At 33.1% G+C, this 20,044-nt stretch overlaps 2 protein-coding genes across 2 annotated transcripts in view; one reads left to right on the top strand and one right to left on the bottom strand.

The window, feature by feature from the left end:
• Nucleotides 1-2,941, top strand: part of LOC110026617 — a 3,913-nt gene extending 972 nt beyond the window's left edge. The window contains exons 2-4 of the mRNA XM_020727620.1: nt 933-1,052; nt 1,152-1,222; nt 2,479-2,941. Coding sequence (XP_020583279.1) covers nt 933-1,052; nt 1,152-1,222; nt 2,479-2,713 — 426 coding nt within the window. The 3' untranslated portion in view covers nt 2,714-2,941. The remainder of the gene's footprint in view (nt 1-932; nt 1,053-1,151; nt 1,223-2,478) is intronic.
• Nucleotides 2,942-3,206: 265 nt separating this feature from the next.
• Nucleotides 3,207-7,037, bottom strand: LOC110026621. The gene is made up of 9 exons (XM_020727625.1): nt 6,776-7,037; nt 6,556-6,632; nt 5,367-5,595; nt 5,076-5,230; nt 4,922-4,967; nt 4,752-4,843; nt 4,454-4,550; nt 3,845-3,901; nt 3,207-3,739 (listed from the first exon to the last, which is right to left on the bottom strand). The coding sequence occupies exons 1-9, from the start codon at nt 6,947-6,949 to the stop codon at nt 3,569-3,571; spliced, it is 1,098 nt and encodes a 365-aa protein (XP_020583284.1). The 5' UTR covers nt 6,950-7,037; the 3' UTR covers nt 3,207-3,568.
• Between the last annotated feature and the right edge of the window lie 13,007 nt (nt 7,038-20,044).

Raw genomic sequence — 20,044 nt, 5'->3', positions numbered from 1 at the left:
ATATATATATATATATATGAGGGGGGTTAAGATGGGAAGGGTGAAAAGTGCTCATGATGTGGAAAAGGGAGGGGGCAGGGAGTTTATGATAAGTACATGATAAGAGTCTCTATTGGATTTAAGAGAATGTTGTGATGAGAATAATGTAAGCAACATGAGATAGCACAATTATTTAAGTAACTTGAGGGTTGTAGGGGTAAGACATGAACCATAAGAAGTGCTTGATGAGAATAATGTAAGCAACATTAGATGACACGATATTTATATTGAATCAATGTTTGTCCATTGACGTCAGCAAGACCCTATTAACGAGCATAAATTGAGTCGAAAAGGGAGAGTAGAGATGAAAAAAAGAAAACTAAAGAGAGAAGCTTTGAAGATTTTATTAGATTTTCTAACAGTGAATTATTAACCTCATCCTCTAACCTTCTATTTATATGTTTTGTTTAACATTCAGCTCTATAGGAATAACTAAATTTGAGTAATATAAATAAATTTACATAATAATGTTTGATAAAGCTTATTATAAAAATATCTGTCTTGCTAGCTTACAGCTAAGTACTTGGGCAACTTTTGATAACTTCCAAGATGAGTTTCTCAATATGAATTCTCTTGGATGTATTATCTAGCGAGTTCTCTTAGGAAGTTTATGCGACTAACTTTTGGCATTTTGATTCTTTCATTTGGCAAGTTCCATGGGTCAGCTAATTGGCGACTAGATGAAAATGCTTCTTTAAATGAGTTCAAAATTTTGACGAATTTGGTTCATGTGCTAATGATTTAATGAATCCAATTCATAAATATGATTTGGTTGACTTGCACTGATATTTTTTTAAAATGGATTTTTTAATTGAGTTGCTTTCTTAAAACTTTGGTATTAGTTTGGTTACTTCAGTTGTGTTTACGATATAAATTACAACTATGTGTTGAAGGGGAAAGGGAAGGCAGTAACGACCACCACAAAGGCAACCACAACAACTGCAACAATTAAGACAAAATCTGCAAAGAAAGTCTATACTCTGCCTGGGCAGAAGTACGATCTTCCTGAAGAGGTCTTCTGTTGTCGATTAAATAGTTAATTTCTTACAAATTTAGTTTGCTATATGCAGTGATTGCGTATCTTATATGAAAAATCAATTGTTATTTCACAGAGAGAGCCGTTGAGAATATTCTATGAATCATTGTCAAAGCAGATTCCAACTAGTGAGATGGCTGAATTTTGGTATGTTTTTGTATGCTCGCATGAATTTTTATCTGCCCTTGTGTGATTCTTTAATGCAGAGTTTCACTGGCTTGATTTAATGCAGTTTTTGCAATAAACTACTTACCAATGTGTCCGAAGTACATGATTTTTTTATGCAATATATGATCCAATACCGGGGTCATTTAAAACATCTTTTTCATTCGCAATCCCAATTTTACTCCATTTCTACCACATTATCATAAAACATCTTTTTCATTCGCAATCCCAATTTTACTAAATTTAACCTTCATGTAGGTCTTCACCAATTTTTTTAGTCAGACAATATAGAAAACCAACATGACTATTTCTGCTTCGCTTCTCGCTAATAAGAAGTCTTTTGGAAATTCTGTCAAAAGAAATTGTTTGTAGTCTTATAATTATATTATTCAATCAATGAAAACAATGATTTAAGAGAAAAGTGACAAAATTATAGCTCTTTTAGGCAGATGTTATTGCTCTTACGAAGTTTCTAGTATAATGCCCTGTGATGTACTTTCACTGGATTTTTGGTAACAATTGGTTCTATAATGTGCCAATGGTAAGTTCAGTCATTAGCTGTAGCTTTGTTAAGTAATATTTTGTTTATGTACTGTGTGCTATTTAGCAATGAAATGAAATCCATTTTGGTTACTTTGTTCAACTTGAAGAATCTGGAAAAGCTCAGACATGAAATGACATTTTAAGTTTTAGAAATGTTCGGGACTGTATTTTTGGTAACAGTTGGTTCTACAATGTGCCAATGGTAAGTTCAGTCTTTAGCTGTAGTTTTGTTAAGTAATATTGTTTATGTACTGTGCTATTTAGCAATGAAATGAAATCCATTTTGGTTACTTTGTTCAACTTGAAGAATCTGGAAAAGCTCAGACATGAAATGACATTTTAAGTTTTAGAAATGTTCGGGGTTACAAGTGTTCGAACATTTTATATTTAGGCTCAGTCTTCATTTGTTGGGAAATCATTCAATAAAAAAAATTAAGAAAGAACATGTTTGTTCTGCTTCTGATCCTAACGTTTTATAATGCAGCTTCTTGCCTTTCTATTGCCAAGCAAAATTTATACAGTAATAGAACGCTGAAATGCTTTGCTTTGCACAAGCAACTGGTAGTTTCTAATGAATCATTTTGTTGAAACCAATGATGTATGAAAATGGTGCTAACTTATTGCCTTGACATAAAAAGATTTTAGATCACTGCGCATAAAATAACATGTGATATGGTATTTGTACCTTAACACAGGATGATGGAGCATGGAATGCTGTCTCCTGATAGAGCCAAGAAGGCATACGAAAGAAAACAAAGGAAGCAACAGCAACTGCGAAAAGGAACTCCTGTTAAATCTCAGAAGATCAACAGGCCAGAAAGCTCAAAGTCACAACTACCAAAGAACAGTGAATTAAAATCAAAGAAAAGAGTCCGTTACAGTGATAGTGATGATGAAGTCATCATAAAACACAAGAAATCAAAATATTAATTGAATGACACAATTGTGTGGTCAAGATGAAGGGGTGAGCCAATCTAGTGTTTACATGTGGTACAAATAATTTGCCTAAAGTGGCTCACATTCTTACTTTATAGTTGCCAAAGGCATGTAGTTTATGAGTATTTGATCTGTGGGAAAAATTAACTTATTTATTTGTTAGGTAATAAACATCATGTTCACCTGGCACTTTACAGCAATAAAATATTGATTAAAACCCAATAATATTTGTTACCCTTCTATCTTTTTTTTTTTTTAATGGCAGATAACATCAAAAAGTATTTGCATCTGAAATAGCAGTTTATTCTTCATGTCTTTAATTTAAATTCATAAGTTAATATTTAATCTGTGTGGTTATTCATGATTATTAGAGAAAGATTCAATATAAACGACTTTCATTTCTAATGTATTCTTTTGAAATACAGAAATTTCAGTCGTTTGCCTAGCAAGATGACAAAATCATGACAAGTTCAATTTCTCTTGGTGCATTAGATGAACACAAATTACATGAATTTTTGAGGAAATAATATACAACTCTGAAGATATACAATATTTCCCGCAGATTAGTCCTAATTTGAGATTTACATGATGATCTTCAGGAAGAATTTGTAAAAGAAAATTGCTGAACAATTTATGGCTGAGAATGGGTGAGCAGCTGGCAGGATATGTGCAAGCGTTACATGCTCTTTTTTACTCATAATAACTAAAACATTCACATATTTTTTTCTGAATATTTTACATGAGAAGAATAAACTGGTTATATTGTGGATTTCGTCTTTAGCGAAGGCTTTAAATCATGCGCCCGTTCACTGAGTTGGTTAGTACTGTCCCATATGATCATCTTCGAAACTAAACCTGATGGCCGTTATTAAGAGGCTCCGCAGCAGTAGGAGCATAATATGTTGGGATTTTTGACCTCATGAGAATATCTGGAGTTACTTTGCTCACACTACAAGGATTTTGAACTAAAATCAACAATGGATCAACGGAGCTTTTGAGCTGGGCTGGACGAGAAGTTGGCTGCAAAAATGCAATATGCGGGAGAGTAGACAAAGTTAGCATTAGGTAAGATAAGTTATGAATTTTTCTCGGTGAGTCGAAAGAAGTACAGTTAAGATGACTCACCACACCAAACTGCCAGTCTCTGAACGCCAGATTATTGAAATCAGTAGCATCCATTTCCTAAATGAATAATAATAGTTAGACATGAAGTCCTAGGTTAGTCAACTAACCTAAACCTGAATTAATAAATTGCTGGACATATTGAAAACATATTTTGTGAAGATCATTAAAGCTGATTCCTAGTTGATTTTTGTTTTATTTCATAAATAGCATCTAAAAACTTCCCCTAAATTCTGCAATATGCTTAATATGCTACCCTCTTGAAACAACATGCAAATGATAATATAATTTTTTAAGGCAGCTGCTCTTATTCCACTAATAAATGTGAACATACTATCGCTGATACGCTCCAGCCCAACATGCTTTTATCAGTTTACCGTGAATGCTTGATTCATGGCTCGGTGCCAATCTGAAAGTCCACTTCAACTTTAATAGAAATGGTTTCATGCTCTATATATTTTAGTTTAATCGAGATGAGTTTATGATTACTCTACAATTTGCAAGAAAGCAATATAAATAAACAATGCAAGTAAATGCATTACTAAGAATGGACCTCGAATTCATTCAACAATCAATGAAAACATTTGATATTGTACAGGATGGGTTACATACGATGCTATATATAGGGGGCACTTCCATCTCCCATTTGGACTTCAAGATAGGCATAACAGAGAAATGGGGTGATGGTCCTAATGCTCTGAAAGTCCACCTAAACAAAAATGAAAAAAACTATAAAATTTGACAGCTTCATCATGAACCCATCGTTAGGAAACCAAATTATCATAAAATTTCTCTTACTCTATAAATATGTAGAAAATAATTGTCAACGATTGCATCAACAGAACAGAAAAAGTTTATGGGTGCATTTGAATGGAGAGATGAAAGTGCTGAAAAAGAAGCAAAAGCATACCCAATGTAAAGAAAAATGCAGAACTGCGCAGATTCCCGAACCAATAAACGTAACCAATAGTTATCTGGTGCTTCAGCAACATTCATATAGACCTGAATTTCTAGATTTTAGCATTGCTTGAAAGCCTTCAAAATCATTATAAATAATAAGCAAAACTGTGCATTTCTTACCAAAAATTCAACAACAGCTACAATTTGCATCGTGCCTTTGAACTTCCTGATTGATTGAAAAGTTCAACATCAGCAGAGCAGGACCAACTTAATCAGGAAAATAAAAACTTGTTGGATATTAGAAATTGCACCGCATTAAATTTATATCACATACTTGAACAAACTGTATTTCATGCGCAGGGTATTGTGCATGCTTTGTACATCCACATCTTCCATTGAGTTTAACTGTTCCCGCAAAACAAGGAGATTTTGGGAGATGTGGCGGAAGATCAAATAAAAATACAGAGAATAGTTCAGTAAAGCAAAGATCTGCACATAACAGGAAGTCCAAATTATGACGAAAGTACTGAACAACAACAAACTGCAAGCAAATAATTAGAAGCAATAAACTCTACAGTTACTAATACTTGGTGTTAGATGTAGAAAACAGATGAAGAGGAATTACTGTGAAGTAAGGAATGGCAGCTTTATAGCCAACAAGAGTTAAGTATAGACCACAACCCAATGCAGCAGTCATGCGCCTCTCAGGAACAGAAAGACGCTCATAGATGATGCAATAACCATGTGATATGAGCATGAACGACATAAATGATGCTGTTTGAAAAAGTATTCCAGTTACATAGACTCCAAAAGACATCCACAAAGAGCAAATCTGAAGTTTAACGCACGAGTACCTGCACAAGGCATTAATTTCAGGATTCTCAGAACAAGGTAGCAATTTAAACAGCATTTGGCAAAACCATGCTTTGCATTTTTTTTAAAGACGATTGCAAGTAAAACATGAATATGTAAGCGAACTAGCATATTTAAGTCATAAAGCACAAGATTATGCTAGAAACGTGTATGTGGCAAGCTTCAGGCTGGATTCTGATTAAGCATTGCAACTACAAACTCTTAACTGGATGAATATAATTTCAACGAAAACTTCAAATGTTGAATATTATGGACTCAAATAAGAATATGAGCCTTATTTAATGGTATCTGTGGGGATCGATCATTAGTTTAATTCGAACGAAGAAAATTCAGCACATTCTAGTACAATAAAAGAACTCACTATTCAAAATCTTTAGCCTTATAGCAAATATTTAGAGTAGCTTTATAATTCAAAAGTAGCATCAGCTGGTCAATATCATTACCTATAAAAGCCTTAAAAAAAGGTATTTCCATAATATATCTGAAAATTCCTTTCTTCAATTTATTGAAACTTGTCTGCATGGTTATTAGTCTTTAAGCCACATACCAATCAGCACGCCAATCAGCATAACCGTTTCTGAACTTCCAAAGAAGAAACTTTCATAGGCCCAGTTATATTTGTCCCGTACGAAAGCGATAACAAATTTATGATCATTCCAGATCCTCATTTCATCTCTGTGTATATAGAAATTTACGGGAACACAAAGCGCAACAATTGGCTGATAGTTAAATTTCGCCAGCATGATTATTTTCTTCCTAATGAGTTCAATAAAGCGCACAAAAGAAATTACAGGAGTAATTTGAATAAAGATTAATGAGAGGAGAGATCAATTAATGCATGCGACAACTAAAGCATAGAACAACTTTCACTTAACCTACGAAATGTAACCTCACGTTAAAAAAATTTAATAGAGCAACATTCACTCCAGGAAGCCACTTACCAAAATGAAAAGGAAAAGCCTAGCTGCACGACCTTAATCAGGGGAACAGCCGCCATAACACAGTGCAGATGGTTGATCTATAATAAAAATCCAGACAAATCAGTTCAAACATCACCATTCCCTAGAATAAATGAGCTAGGGGGGAAAAAAAATCAACCAAACACTTCTGCCATACAGATTGTCAAACAACTACTGCCAAAAAAATTCATTCAAGAGCAGCGTCAAAAACCAGATCGCGATTTCTCCAAGTGTTAACAGCCCAGCAGACTGTAAAGAAGCACCAAATAGCTAGAATTCCAAGATACAGCGAAGATATGTGACGATAAGTTTCATCGAAGGCTGCGTTTCGGAGGTGGAAAACACTCGCAATATTGGACGAAGGAGACGCTTCCATTTCCACTTCTTCTTCAAAAACTCGAAGCGGGAGAGAAGCAGAAGGAGAGAGAAGGGTAAGCCGGAGCTTTGAAAATGAGAGTTGGGGGACGCAGAGCCGCCTTTGAGGTGCTGTTCCCTTCGCGCATTATATAGGTACGACTGTTTAAGTTCTACCGAAACCTGCATTTGTTTTTAATCGCATTGCATTTTTTTTCTTTTACAATAAATGTTAAATTATAAACTATGTAATTTAAATTTATAATTTTAGAGACATAATTAAATTTTCAATTAATAAGACGTATTTTCTAGAGGGTTAAAGATACCTTTTATTTTTTATTCAATTTTTTTTTAATATGTATTGAAAAAAAAAAAGCTTTGAAACACAGTCTGTTTTTAATTTCTTAAATTTTTCGTTTTAGTGTCGTCATCCTTGCGCAGGAGTCATGCTAATCTTTTCTGTATTGTTGCATTGTTCCAATTTTATCGGTTGTCTCAGAAGAGTCTTTTTTTTTTTCTTAAATCTCTAGTAACTATTAAAGTTTATTGGGTGTAGTTTTTAAAACCTTTTTCAAATTTGGAAAAAAAAAAATACCAATCTTGACATATTATGAACAGTTAGAATGTATTTTAAAATGATTGAATTTATTTTTAAATGAGTAAAATATAAAAAATAAATTACTTATACTGCTGTTCCCTTCGCGCATTATATAGGTGCGACTGTTTAAGTTCTACCGGAACCTGCCAATGTTTTTCATCACGGTGCAGTTTTTTTTTTTTTTTCTTTTTTTTTTCTTTTACAATAAATTTTAAATTATAAACTATGTAATTTAAATTTATAATTTTAGAGGCTTAATTAAATTTTCAATTTAATTAAATTTTCAATTAATAAGACTATTTTCCAGAGGGTTAAAGATACTTTTTATTTTTTATTCAAAAATTATTTTTAATATGTATTGAAAAAAAAGATTTGAAGCGCAGTTATATTTTTCGATTTATTGATGTCATCCTTGCGCAGGGGTCATGCTAATCTTCTCGCTGTATTGTTCAAATTTTATCGATTGCCTCCGAAGATACTTTTTTTTCTTAAATCGCTAGTAACTATTACAGTCTATTGAGTGTAGTTTTTAAAATCTTTTTCAAATTTGGAAAAAAAAAATACCAATTTTGACATATTATGAACAGTTAGAATGTATTTTAAAATGATTGAATTTATTTTTAAATGAGTAAAATATAAAAAATAAATTACTTATATATTACATACATAAATTATGAAATTTAAAAAATCATTGGAATCAAAATTTATTGTTCAACGAATTGAACAGTGGAGTAGTTTGCAAGTAGGAGTATTAAATTGCAAAAGAATTTAAAATAGTTGTGGGATTTTGGAGGATAGAAATGTAAATATCATGAATCCGGTATACGAGGAGTTGGTAACGGAACTCAACGAACCATGCCACATACATCTTTCCCATGATCGGGGAGGAGAGCTTCTCTCCATTTAAAGAATGAGGAAAAGGTTGCCCCGAATAGGAAGGGATATCATATTAAATCCTCACCGTTCATGTCTACACGTGGCATCCATTGCAGGCGCGTGGAGTAGCCCACCAACTTGATGGCCTCGATGGAGCTGGTGGTTTGATATATTTGGATTTAGGTGAGGGAATTGGTGTTGGTTGAACCCACCGGGAAGGCTAATATTTTGCTTTCTTATGTTTATAATCGGTGTGATTTTTTTGCTGCGTGTAGGATCTCATGAACTTCTATGGATATAGGCGAGACTACTTTGACTTCATGTACTAATATTAAACATGTGAAAAGTCTTTCTCATGGAACATATTGGTGCACAATTTTGCTAAATTTGGATGAAAGCTACATGAGCTAAGTGCTACATGAAAGCTTTGGTGAGAGTATTGACAAACTTTTTTAAAATGATTTTTCTTAAATTTTAGTTGGAAGGAAGGCTCTCACAACTAATAAAATATAGGAATAAAAGGGTTGCACGAGTGAGGGTTTGCTAAACGAAGGGCTTTCAGACGACCAGAAACAGGTATCCATGCAAACGATCGTACAAGTTGAGTATCTCCAGCAATCTCATAATTATCAATGTGAGGCTATCTCAACTGCTCTCACAATGAACTCCAAAACTCATGATGGAACAAGCAAGCCGACCGACTATCGCTCTCAAAGTCAACCGGTTTTCCAGCGCGAAGGTTGTCTGATACCCGAACAAGATAGAAGACCAACTCTAGGATCTGCCAACCAAAAGGTTCAGGTACACAAAAAGATATCAAGATCAATTACAAATACGAAAAGTCACAACAAAAGACAATAATGTCCAGTAAACCATCTATTAAAAGCAGGGGCAAATATGTAATTTTCTATCTTTTGGCCCTCTATCTTCTATAGCTAGGGGGTTCATAACATACATCAGGGGTGTTTTCCCTCTCCAAGCTTTTGCCTACTACACTCCCCTTTCTAGACCCATTTTTGTTGGAAGATCTTTCTCCCCTTCTTTCTCTTTTATAATGTCCTAATTACAATAAAATAATTTTGTCCCAACGGGGCAAGTCTGTGTTTGCTCTTTTATTCTTTAATCTTCTTTGTCTGTCTCTCTCTCTACGTTTCTCTAAAGGTTCCTACCCGCTCCGATCATTGGGTGTGCTTTACAAGATAATTTCAAATTCAACGGGCATGATTTGTCTTCTATATGGTAGAAATGTTGCACCACATAGACGTAAGTTTTACTACTTTGCTCTTACTTTTATTGCACGCCAGCAACCATTGAGAAGAAAGTGGTTTTACGAGATGTAGTTGTTAGAGGTTTTTACCTATAAATACCCCCATCTCCTCTTACTTCCTCACCTCTTCCTAATTTCAATTATTCTCTCATTTCACTCCCTTTTCTCTCATCTTAAATCATCTTTTTTCCCCTTTTTTTTCATTTAGTGTGCTTTCAATTGTGTGGGTGTGATATTCATTGTTTCCACAATTTTTGGATTAAATCTTGTGAGAAGCAGAAACTTTTTACTTGTTGATTCTCACAAAATCATTTTATTTCTTAATCATCTTAATTAATAATTTAAAATTTTGTATTGTTTATAAGTTTTAATTAGTTAGACTATTTACAACCTTTTATATATTGCTTAGTGAGTTGTTATCATATACGCCTAAATCATAAATTTTTGTGTAATTGTTACGGAAATTTTTCATGTTTAAACTTGTGTTCTATTTATGATATTACACTATCATAGAAGTTATTTTTTTTCAAGAATTTTGTTCAAAAAAATACTAGAAAATAGAATCATACATTCAACCATGTGGCATTTAGCAATTTGAAGATTAGAATTCATTTTTCTAAGTTATGATATTACAAAGCACACTATGTATATAATATGTATTTTTCTTAATGCAAAACCTTTCACTGACTGTTGAATTCATATACGTTATGTGAATCATACCAAAGGCATGGAGCATAGGATGGATGAGAGAAAAGGAGAGAGACAAAGAGAAAGCGACTGCACAATAATGCAAGAGTTTTGATAGAGTAAATAAAATACTTTTATTGGAGAAATGATTACTTATTTATAGATTTCAGCGGTATTCCGTCTTCACTGTTTCTCCCTATCTTAAAAGAAACGTTGCAGGTTATTATGACAACTTTTCACATTTGTAGCTGACTCTGACACCCTTTCATATTAATAAAAGATATCAGTATCATTTCATATTCATAACTTCTTGAATAGGGGCATTTAATGGCCTGGTAATCTTTTCAATTGGTCGTTTGAAAGCCTTCGGCCAGTCCTCTCGAAGGAATCCTGAGTAGAGGCCCTCCTGTCATTATGGTGAACTTGGGTCGTCAAGATAAGGGTGTGCCAACTTAATCTGACGGCAAACCTCCTTTAACAAAGGGCCATCTCAAAGGATCAAAAAGGCATTTTATGGGGATCCCTTTGACCATTTTTTTGAGGAGTTCTATAATCAGCTGGGGGAGTTGGTCATGAACAATTCTCCCTTAGATTGGGTTCCTTCTATTTCTTTGTTCGGCTATCTGTTTGGTTGGCTCGTAGTTCTGACCGAAGGAAACATCAACATCTCTTGATGTTTCCATCTTTTGAGTATTCCAATACACTATCCTTTGATGTTCATAAGCAAGGCCATTTGGATTTTCTCTAGATTTGTGAGAACATATTTTTTAAGTACATATTAAGTTAACTGATTCTCTTCCTTCTTGAAAGCAACAGTTTTGTTAAAAATAAGATAATTAAATACAAAAATTGACTTATTTATTTCTTAAAAAGTATTTTTAATAATTACACTTTATGTATTTTCATGCCTGCAGTCCCTATATATAAGGCGTGATCAGTACTTCTCCATCAATTTTTCTTAGTTTTCTACCCTTCAATCAGATGTTAATAGGAGAGATACCTAAGGTGAGTAGCAAGAAGTCTTCTGCTAAGATGGTAAATGAGGCGGTCATGATGAAGGCCTTCAGAATTTTGTTAGGGAAATTCCTCCTTCTCATGGATAGAGGGGAGAAAAGGAAATCAGAGAGTAGTCAGCCTGTGGTAAAGAGGCAACTGGCCGACGGGTTGGCACAAAGAGACTGAAAAGAGGGAGCCAACCAGAGAGAGAAAAGCAGGTCAAATAAGTGGGTCGTAACAAACAAAGGGTGGAGGAACTGTAGGAAGCAACTGAGTCATCTGACTTGATGTCGATCTATTGTGAGATGGGAAGCAAGGCATACGTGTACCCCACTGGTGCGATGGTCCTTGCCCCTGCATCTATCCATTAACAAGCAACTCAACAATCAGTACAGGTGGTCAAAGAGACATAGGTCCAGCCACATGAGGGTACAGTTCCATTCCATTAGTTTTTTAGACTAGCCAGACGGTTGTTCAACCTCTTATGGGTCAGTGTCTCTGATCGTCTGAAGTAGAGCAGATCCCTAGTACGAGGAAACTTGATCTCTTTAATTGAGTAGTTTTTTTACTATTTTTTTTTTACATTTGATTCTTCCGACAGATCATATCGTGTAGATCATTAAGCTCATCGATGATGGAAGCTAGTCATTCCTTGGTTTCAGGGGTGGTTGAGGGATTGTTAGCTTCTGCCCTAGCAGAGGTTCCTCAAGTCTTCTGTCTAGTACTGCAGACATCGAGAGGGAGATCGATGGTAGGTGAGGATCACAAAAATTGCTTGCTTGTCGAATGGACGTAATTGTGGGCTCCTTGACTCTGAAAGCTTTCCTGTAGAGGAAGGTTGCCATAACGTACCTAAATGAAGAACTGACAGCTCTTTGCTAGAAATATATGATCAAGTTGGCAGCTCTCCGGACTAACATGGATACTCTTTGAACAGAGTTGATAGAAGTCTGGGTAGCATATTCAATCTTTCAATTTTGGATAGAGGAATAGAGTGTTGAGAGGTTTAAGTTTGGGGGGTGAGTCCTGTATTAAAGTCTAGTGAGTCGTGGTCTTGTATCAGCTAAGGAGACCAAAGAACCTAGTGTAAAATATTTCTTATCTTGAATAAATAAAAAAATTTATTTTGTCAAAATTTGAAATCTTATCTGTCATTTCATTTTCTCAAATTTTGCTTTGAATTGATGTGAATTTATGGAGATCAATATATGACTTTGCAATGTTTTTAATTCCCTAAGTACCCTATAAGGGAAAAAAGGGTTTTGTGCTTTTCAAATCTCTCTTCCTCTCTCCTTCACTGATTTATTATCTATACTTTGGGTCAGTTTACTTCCATTGATCTGCATACCTTGCAACTATTCCCTGCAACTCTTTAATTTTGTGTCAAAAAGTGAAAGGTCTTCTCTTATGTCATTTGAAATTGAGTTACTTGAAGACATTTGTGCATACAAAAAAAGTATAGTACTAACAATGGAGCCAAAGGTGAAGGTGACGAATAAATTTGGTGAAGATCTGATTTTCTACCAAAACTAGTTTTGGTGGGTGATCTCGATTGTTTATACGCGACAGTATAACAATGTCTCTGATTATATTTTCACTTATATTTCGTTACTTTGGAAGAGAGTCAAAACTTGATCTTAAAGAAAATAAGAATTTAACTTTTCAATTTATATATATATTGGGATACTAGGTATACGTATCATTATCAAGTAATATAGAACTTTTTGATTAAGACATGAATATCGAACTCACAGAAAAATTATGCAATATGCTCTATTGAACAACAAAATTTCTATTTTAAAAAGACAATTACTTAAACTATCAATTACTTAAATTAGAGATGTATTTGCAGTAATTAAAATTCAAATTTTTTTGGTATTTTTGATATTTTGACTGGTATTTTTCAATTTAAAAAGATAACTTGAGTTTATGTAAAAGAAAATCACTAAATTTGAAAAAATCTTTCTCCTTATCATGAATCAGTAATAAGCATAGGAATTCTGTTGTGGTAGTATGCACATTGTGTTGTGCCAAAAAGGAGCAATTATTTTTTTTACCCTTACTAGAGATGCTATAAAGAACATTGGCTAATTTAAAGTTTGAATAGTTCTGAAGACCGGCTAGGCAGAGAAGATACCAGCTCTCACTTTAGAGTTCCCTCGATTCCCTTCACTTCGAGACTAACATCTCGTATCAGAACCTAAAATAATAAACCAAGTTGGGGGCTTTAACCTGTCACTTTAAAGTCCTCTAACTCTACACCCTTCAACGATTATTTCCCTATTTATTTGCACTAAATTATATGAATTACATTCTCATTAATACAACCTCATGTGATTCTTTCCAATTATTGAATGAGACAATACTAGCGCGGTTCTTACATGTTCTCACAACAAATTTTAACATATGGATAGGCCAAACCAAGAAGTAAATGAAGTTCATGGATTTAAATCATCACAACTTCTTCCACAATTAAAGATTAATACTGTTCGCAACTTCCATCCAACACTTTAATTATTTATCATTTTAAGGAGAAAGATAAAGAAAACTACTTCGAATTCATGGAGAAAATAAAACCACACTTTAGTTTAAAAGTAGAAATCATTGTCAAACCAACAAGAAATCTCAATTAAAACCAGAAGTATTTCAAAACAGAAAATAAAAACTTATCTCAAATCCTCCACCAAACTCTCGAAGTTCCTTTGAATCTCTTCTCTTTTACAACACTCTCAAAATAAACTAAAAACAAAAAAGATAAAGTAAATTTGTGTGGTGTTTGAATCTCTCCACAAGATTCTCCACGATCTTCTCAAGACTCAGCACTCTCTCCCTCTTCAAGCACCCATTTCAAATGTCTCAACTTCCTTCTTTTATAAATTTCCCAAGAGGTGCCTTGGAAACTCTTCAAATGTGTCCAAATTTGATGTATTCTCCAAGGGATGCCTCCTTTTGCAAGTCTTTTAATAATATTTGCATTCCTAGTGGTCATAACCACCCTCTTTAGTCAATAGGTGCCTTAAATACCTCTTCAAAATTTGGCCAAATAGAGAAAACCGCCAAATAACTATCTCTGGCGCTTAAGCGTGGGGCCTCTAATGCTTAGGCATGACCTTCTCTATTTAATCGGCGCTTAAGCGCCAGATCTGGCGCTTAGGCGCCAAAACTCTTTTGCACAATTTTCACCTTTTTGCTCCAAATTTGATCATTTTTCACTCCTTTTAGTATTTTTCACCTTTTTACTTATACCTGAAAGAATAACACACAAATACATTCCATTAAAGCGCAATATCTTAAAAATATGTATAAAAATGCATCTAAAAATATTATATATTTTAGGTGTATCAAAATCCCTCAAACTTAAAATGCTACTTGTCATCAAGTGCACTTCAATGTTTAAAAACTAAATAAGTATGATATGTATATGAGTTTCTTTAGGAGTTACTAAAATTTAGATTTAGAAATATAATATTCTAATTTAGAAAAATATTCAGTAAATGAGACCGACTTCAAGTTTAAAAATATTTAATGTTAAGAAATATGAAAATATGAGTTCCTATCTAATTCAAAAATATTGCAGATTTTCCAAATTTAGAATTTAGTTCTTTTATTATCTCCACTTAAATATTTTTATTAAGAATAATTTTACTTAATATATTATATCCTTAAGCTTAAGAGTTTCTCAAGTCTTATACTTTAAAAAGTTCAAATATGGAACCAATTTTTGATTAGACACTAATCATCAAGTTTCTCCACCCTTATTCTTTTCTTTTTTTTCTTTTTCTTTTTTTTTCTTTTTCTTTTCTTTTTATTTTCTTTTTCTTTTTCTTTTCATTTTCTTTTTATTTTCTTTTTCATCTTTTCATTTTCTTTTTCAGGAAAGGATTATTATATCTGGATAGGCCTTTAATGGTTTTGAATTTCACTTCTCCTTTCCTAAAACAAAGCCTTAATATAAGTCTTTCACTTATAAATATAATAATAGTTTTGAAAATTATTTTAATAAAAAAATTTAAGTAATAAATATAAAAGTCTAAATTTCTAAATTTTTCAAAAAGATAACTTTTCTTACTAAAGATAGTTACACTATATTTAGCATTTTCTACACTAAAATTTTTTTAACTTAAAGTTTTTCTTCATTACTCAGAATTTTAACTAAATTTTCTTACTCATTTTTAAAATCAATTTTTACTTCCCTAATATAACTTCATATACATGATCATTTTTCTTTTCAAATTAAACTCACTTGTAGCACATTTGAGCACAAATAAAATTCAAGTTTTGAAAATATTTTTCATCCCTCCAAACTTAAATTTTTAACAGATTAAATAGTTTAGCATCAGATACATATAAGAAGAAATGTAAATTGAAATAACATGCTTACATTAATTTTTATATTCTAAGTTTACAAGTATAAAACTAAAAATATGGAGTAAAATTAATTTTTGATCAATTTTTTTTATCATTTTCATTTTAATTAACATGTAGAGATTCAATAGACATCTAAGTAGTGGGTACAAACATAAAAAAAAACCAAGCACCCATTCTTTAAATTCACATCCTCACCAAAACACACTAACAAGATTAAAGAAAAATACAGGGTAGCAGTTTTCTAAGTTTAAAATTTAAAACTAAAGTTAACAAGATTTTCAACTTTCCAAAAGATATAGAATTAAATTCAATTCTTAACTAACTAACACAGTACTAAACACACAGGAACAATTACTACCATAGAATTTAAAACAAAATACTAACAAAATACAAACATCACAAAAATAATTAAATATAAGTCCAAACCATCACAAAATCCAAATAAACACATAAATGCAAATGTAGCAAGCCCAGACTACATAGTCATAACATAATAAAAATATAAAAATAAATCTCTTAGTCCTACTCCTCATTCTCAGAATCACCGCTATTCCAGACATCTGCATACTCATAATCAGGGTATCTAGGATATGGAGGAAATTGCACTCCTGTGTTACCCCTAATGATGTTATCTAAAGATGAGTGAAATTTCTCTTCATAATCACTTTTCCTTCTATTATACTTATTAGTATGTTCTAACGCTCTAAAGTCTGAACTTTATCAGCAGTACAGTTGATATTGTCCATCATCCTCTGTAATAATTGATCTTGGGTCTCAGTAGACTCACCTCTAGAAGTAGAAGGACGTGAGGTAGATGGTCTAGCATGTCTAGAAGTAGAAGCAGTAGAGGTAGAGCAGCAGACGTTGTCATTCTATAGCTCCTTAAAAATCCTCCTCTCCAACCAAAAATAGAATGTTCAGAATAAGTTTTCACATTCACCTTTGTAATAGGCTTTAGAGGCAACAGTACTTCCTTCCAGCTATCATATTTCACTCCAGCCTGCTCACATAAGGAAAAGATCAAGGAAGCAAATCACAGACCTACAGTAATAACGGCAGTGGCAGAACTGATGATAGTCTGATATATCCAAGCTCCAATGTTGATGAGCTTTCCTTCCTGGATACAATAATTTAACATCACTCTCTCTCTGGTAACTTCACTGAGATGATTTGTTGGTAGCAGACGAGCAAAAATAAAATAGTGTCATGCCTTCGAAGGTGCACTTAACTTTGACGTAGAAAAATTGACTCTCCTCTCATTAGTGATTTTCTATAGTCCTCTTCCAACAGTCAAATAAGAAATAATCTCATATAGCTCCGTCTCAGTCGGACTATGATTTGTATAAAAACATAAAGTATCCGGTGGAAAATGGTAGAACAAATTGATTACCTCCGGTGAAAAAAGTACCAACTTCCTCGAACCATAACTCTATCAACTTCAGCTTCAGGGAGGTTTGCATAGAACTCCCTAACAACAGATATAACTGCAATAGCGGAAAAACAATAGAATCGTTTCCATTGTTAGCGAACGATCAAATCCTCCATGGATCCACCTGGATTTTTAAAACACCTCTGCTTTTGGATAAGCTTTTGTGATTGCAACGCATCAGTGAACCTATCTTGAGATATCCTGAGCCTTCGAACTCACAAATTTGCTCGAATCAAAAGGGCTCTTTCCTTTACTCCTCTTCATTCTTGGTGCATTCTACAATTTTATAAAATTCAAAAAATGACTTCAAAAATCAAGTCCAAACTACTAAAGTAAACTTCTAAAAGCATAAACTACACTTCTTATGCAAATTCCATAGATTTGTCCTCATTTTTCACCATGAATAGTGAATTTTCAAATTCTTCCAAATGTACTCAAAATACATGGTGAAAATCTAAAATTTTTACATAGAAGTAAAGTTCTTACCTTAAGAAATCTGAATCTAGCAAATTTTGCTTAATTCCACAAAGAAATCTCCACTTAATAGTGTGCCCTAGCTCTCCAAAATCGCGATTTTTAAAGGTTAAAGGTGGCAGGAGGGTGAAAAATGGTGATTTTTGGGTTAATTTTTCACTTTTAATCGTTTGTGAACCAGTTTTCATGAACCGACGTTTAAGCTCGGATAAGTGGTGCTTAAGTGTCTGCCTCTCGGGTTACCTCGCACTTAAGCGAGAGAAGTGGTGCTTAGGCGCCAATGCACGATTTTTTGAGATTTTTAAATTTAAGTAAAATGCACTATTTGCCTAAGTATACCACCTCTAAATGGTCTCATAACACTTAAATGACTACTTTCATCTCCTTTAACTCTCCTCTCTTTCAAAATTCTCTATATAACTCAATTCAATTCGAGGCTAAAAATAACACTAATTTTCACATAAACAAAAAGTATATTCATTCACAAACTATTACTAGTACATATAACACTTAATTCTCACTCCAAATAATCTCATATGAGAAAATTTTATAAACACAAACACTTAACAAACATTCACAATTAAACACATAAAAGCATAAACACTAAAAACAAGACTTAAACACTAACACATAAATACAACGACTCCTGACAGACAAACAAACTCTGACACGAACTTAATTCCATTCTTCATTTGATAGGACAAACTCCAGTCTTTCATTAGTCTCTCCTGGGGCAATCAGAATATAAAGTTAATAAAAAGGATGGTGGTGACGAGCTCTGATATTATCTTCTTCAATCCATTTCTGCTTAAGAAACATCTCCTTATCTGCTTCCTCTATATAGCTATTATGGCTAAATTATATTTTCAATTGCCATCTAATTTGCTCAAGATGTGCATGAATCTCAATTACCTTAGTCTCAAGTAAATCCATGGTAGACTCAATTTTGTTGATCTTTTCTGATATTTCTTCGATACTAACGGCTAAGAAACCGTTATACATCTCTTGTGCACTTTGACTAATGAATCTCTTCCTTCTTCTTCAAATCCATCTCCCATGAAGATATCTTCTCAAAATCTCTCTCTATTATAGACTTTAGGGCTGAAAAAAATCTAAGGTGAAATTCCTTCACAAAACTCGTTTATTTATAGGCCTAAATCTCTCTAATAACTTCTAGGAACATCTTAGAACTGCCTTGACATGTTTTTACAAATCAATTGGCAGACTTCTAGAATCATAATTTAGCACATGTTTTTTAACTGCTGCGCTTAAGCGCCGAATATTGGCGCTTAAGCGCTAGTGCACACTTTTGCACCAATCAACTAAACGTCCAAATTCTCATTCTAACATGTCAAGGTTACTAAATAAAGTCTTAAAATCAATACTAACACATAATAGTCTCAAAAATACTACCCCAATTTTCTTAATCACACACAAACAACATTCAAAGAAAAAACATAATGATAACTATAGGTTGCCTCCCATAAAACGTTTGGTTTTACGTCGACAGTCCGACGTAACCAATGTTTATTCTGGTTGACACAACATCATTCCTTCATTAAATTTATGCTGATCCCCTACAAAATAAGGTTTCAGTCTATGACTATTCACTTTAAACACTTTATCAGTCTTAGGATCTTTAATATCCACAGCTTTATAAGGATAAACTTTTATCACAACAATTGGGTCCATCCACCTGGACTTAAGTTTGCCTGGAAATAATCTTAACTTTGCATTATATAGCAAAATTTGTTGCCCTTGCTGAAAATTTTTAGTAAGAATCATTTGATCATACCACTTCTTTATCTTTTCTTTGTAATCTTAGCACTTTCATAAGATTCATTCCTTATCTCTTCAAGCTCATTTAATTGCAATAATCTTTTATCACCAGCATCTTTTTTATCACCAGCTTTTTTCAAATTATAATTGAACTCTTTAATCGCCCAATATGCTTTATGCTCAAGTTCAACTGGCAACTGACATGCTTTCCCAAATATTAGCCTATATGGGGACATTCCTATATGAGTTTTGTATGCAGTCCTATAAGCCCACAAAGCATAGTCAAGTTTGACTGACCAATCCATTTTTGTTGGATTCACAAATTTTTCCATAATTATTTTAATTTCTCGATTAAAGAATTTAGCAAACCACTTGTTTGAGGATGCTAAGTAGTAGCAATTTTATGATTTATATGATATTTTAAAGAATTTAGTCAAACCACTTGTTTGAGGATGCTAAGCAGTAGCAATTTTATGATTTATATGATATTTTTTAATAACTTCTCTATTATGAAATTAACTTCTCGATTATGAAATTTCTAAAATGACTTCTCCCATCAGTTATGATAGCTCTCGACATCCCAAATATACAAAATATGTTTGTTTTCAAAAACTTTGCAACACTTTGAGCATCATATCGAGGT

This window comes from Phalaenopsis equestris, unplaced genomic scaffold, assembly GCF_001263595.1.
Source record: "Phalaenopsis equestris unplaced genomic scaffold, ASM126359v1 Scaffold000387, whole genome shotgun sequence".
NCBI classification, from domain to species: Eukaryota; Viridiplantae; Streptophyta; class Magnoliopsida; order Asparagales; family Orchidaceae; genus Phalaenopsis; species Phalaenopsis equestris.
The sequence above is the reverse complement of the archived record's forward strand: the minus strand, read 5'-3'. Positions and strand labels throughout refer to the sequence as shown.

Bases quoted from the DNA above. Each gene is read 5' to 3' on its own strand.
- LOC110026621 (XM_020727625.1), bottom strand. From the start codon at position 6,949: ATGGAAGCGTCTCCTTCGTCCAATATTGCGAGTGTTTTCCACCTCCGA. The intron at 5,596-6,555 runs GTAAGTGGCTTC...TGCCTTGTGCAG, and splicing joins GGCTTTTCCTTTTCATTTTG to GTACTCGTGCGTTAAACTTC. The intron at 4,844-4,921 runs GTAAGAAATGCA...CTAGAAATTCAG, and splicing joins TAGCTGTTGTTGAATTTTTG to GTCTATATGAATGTTGCTGA.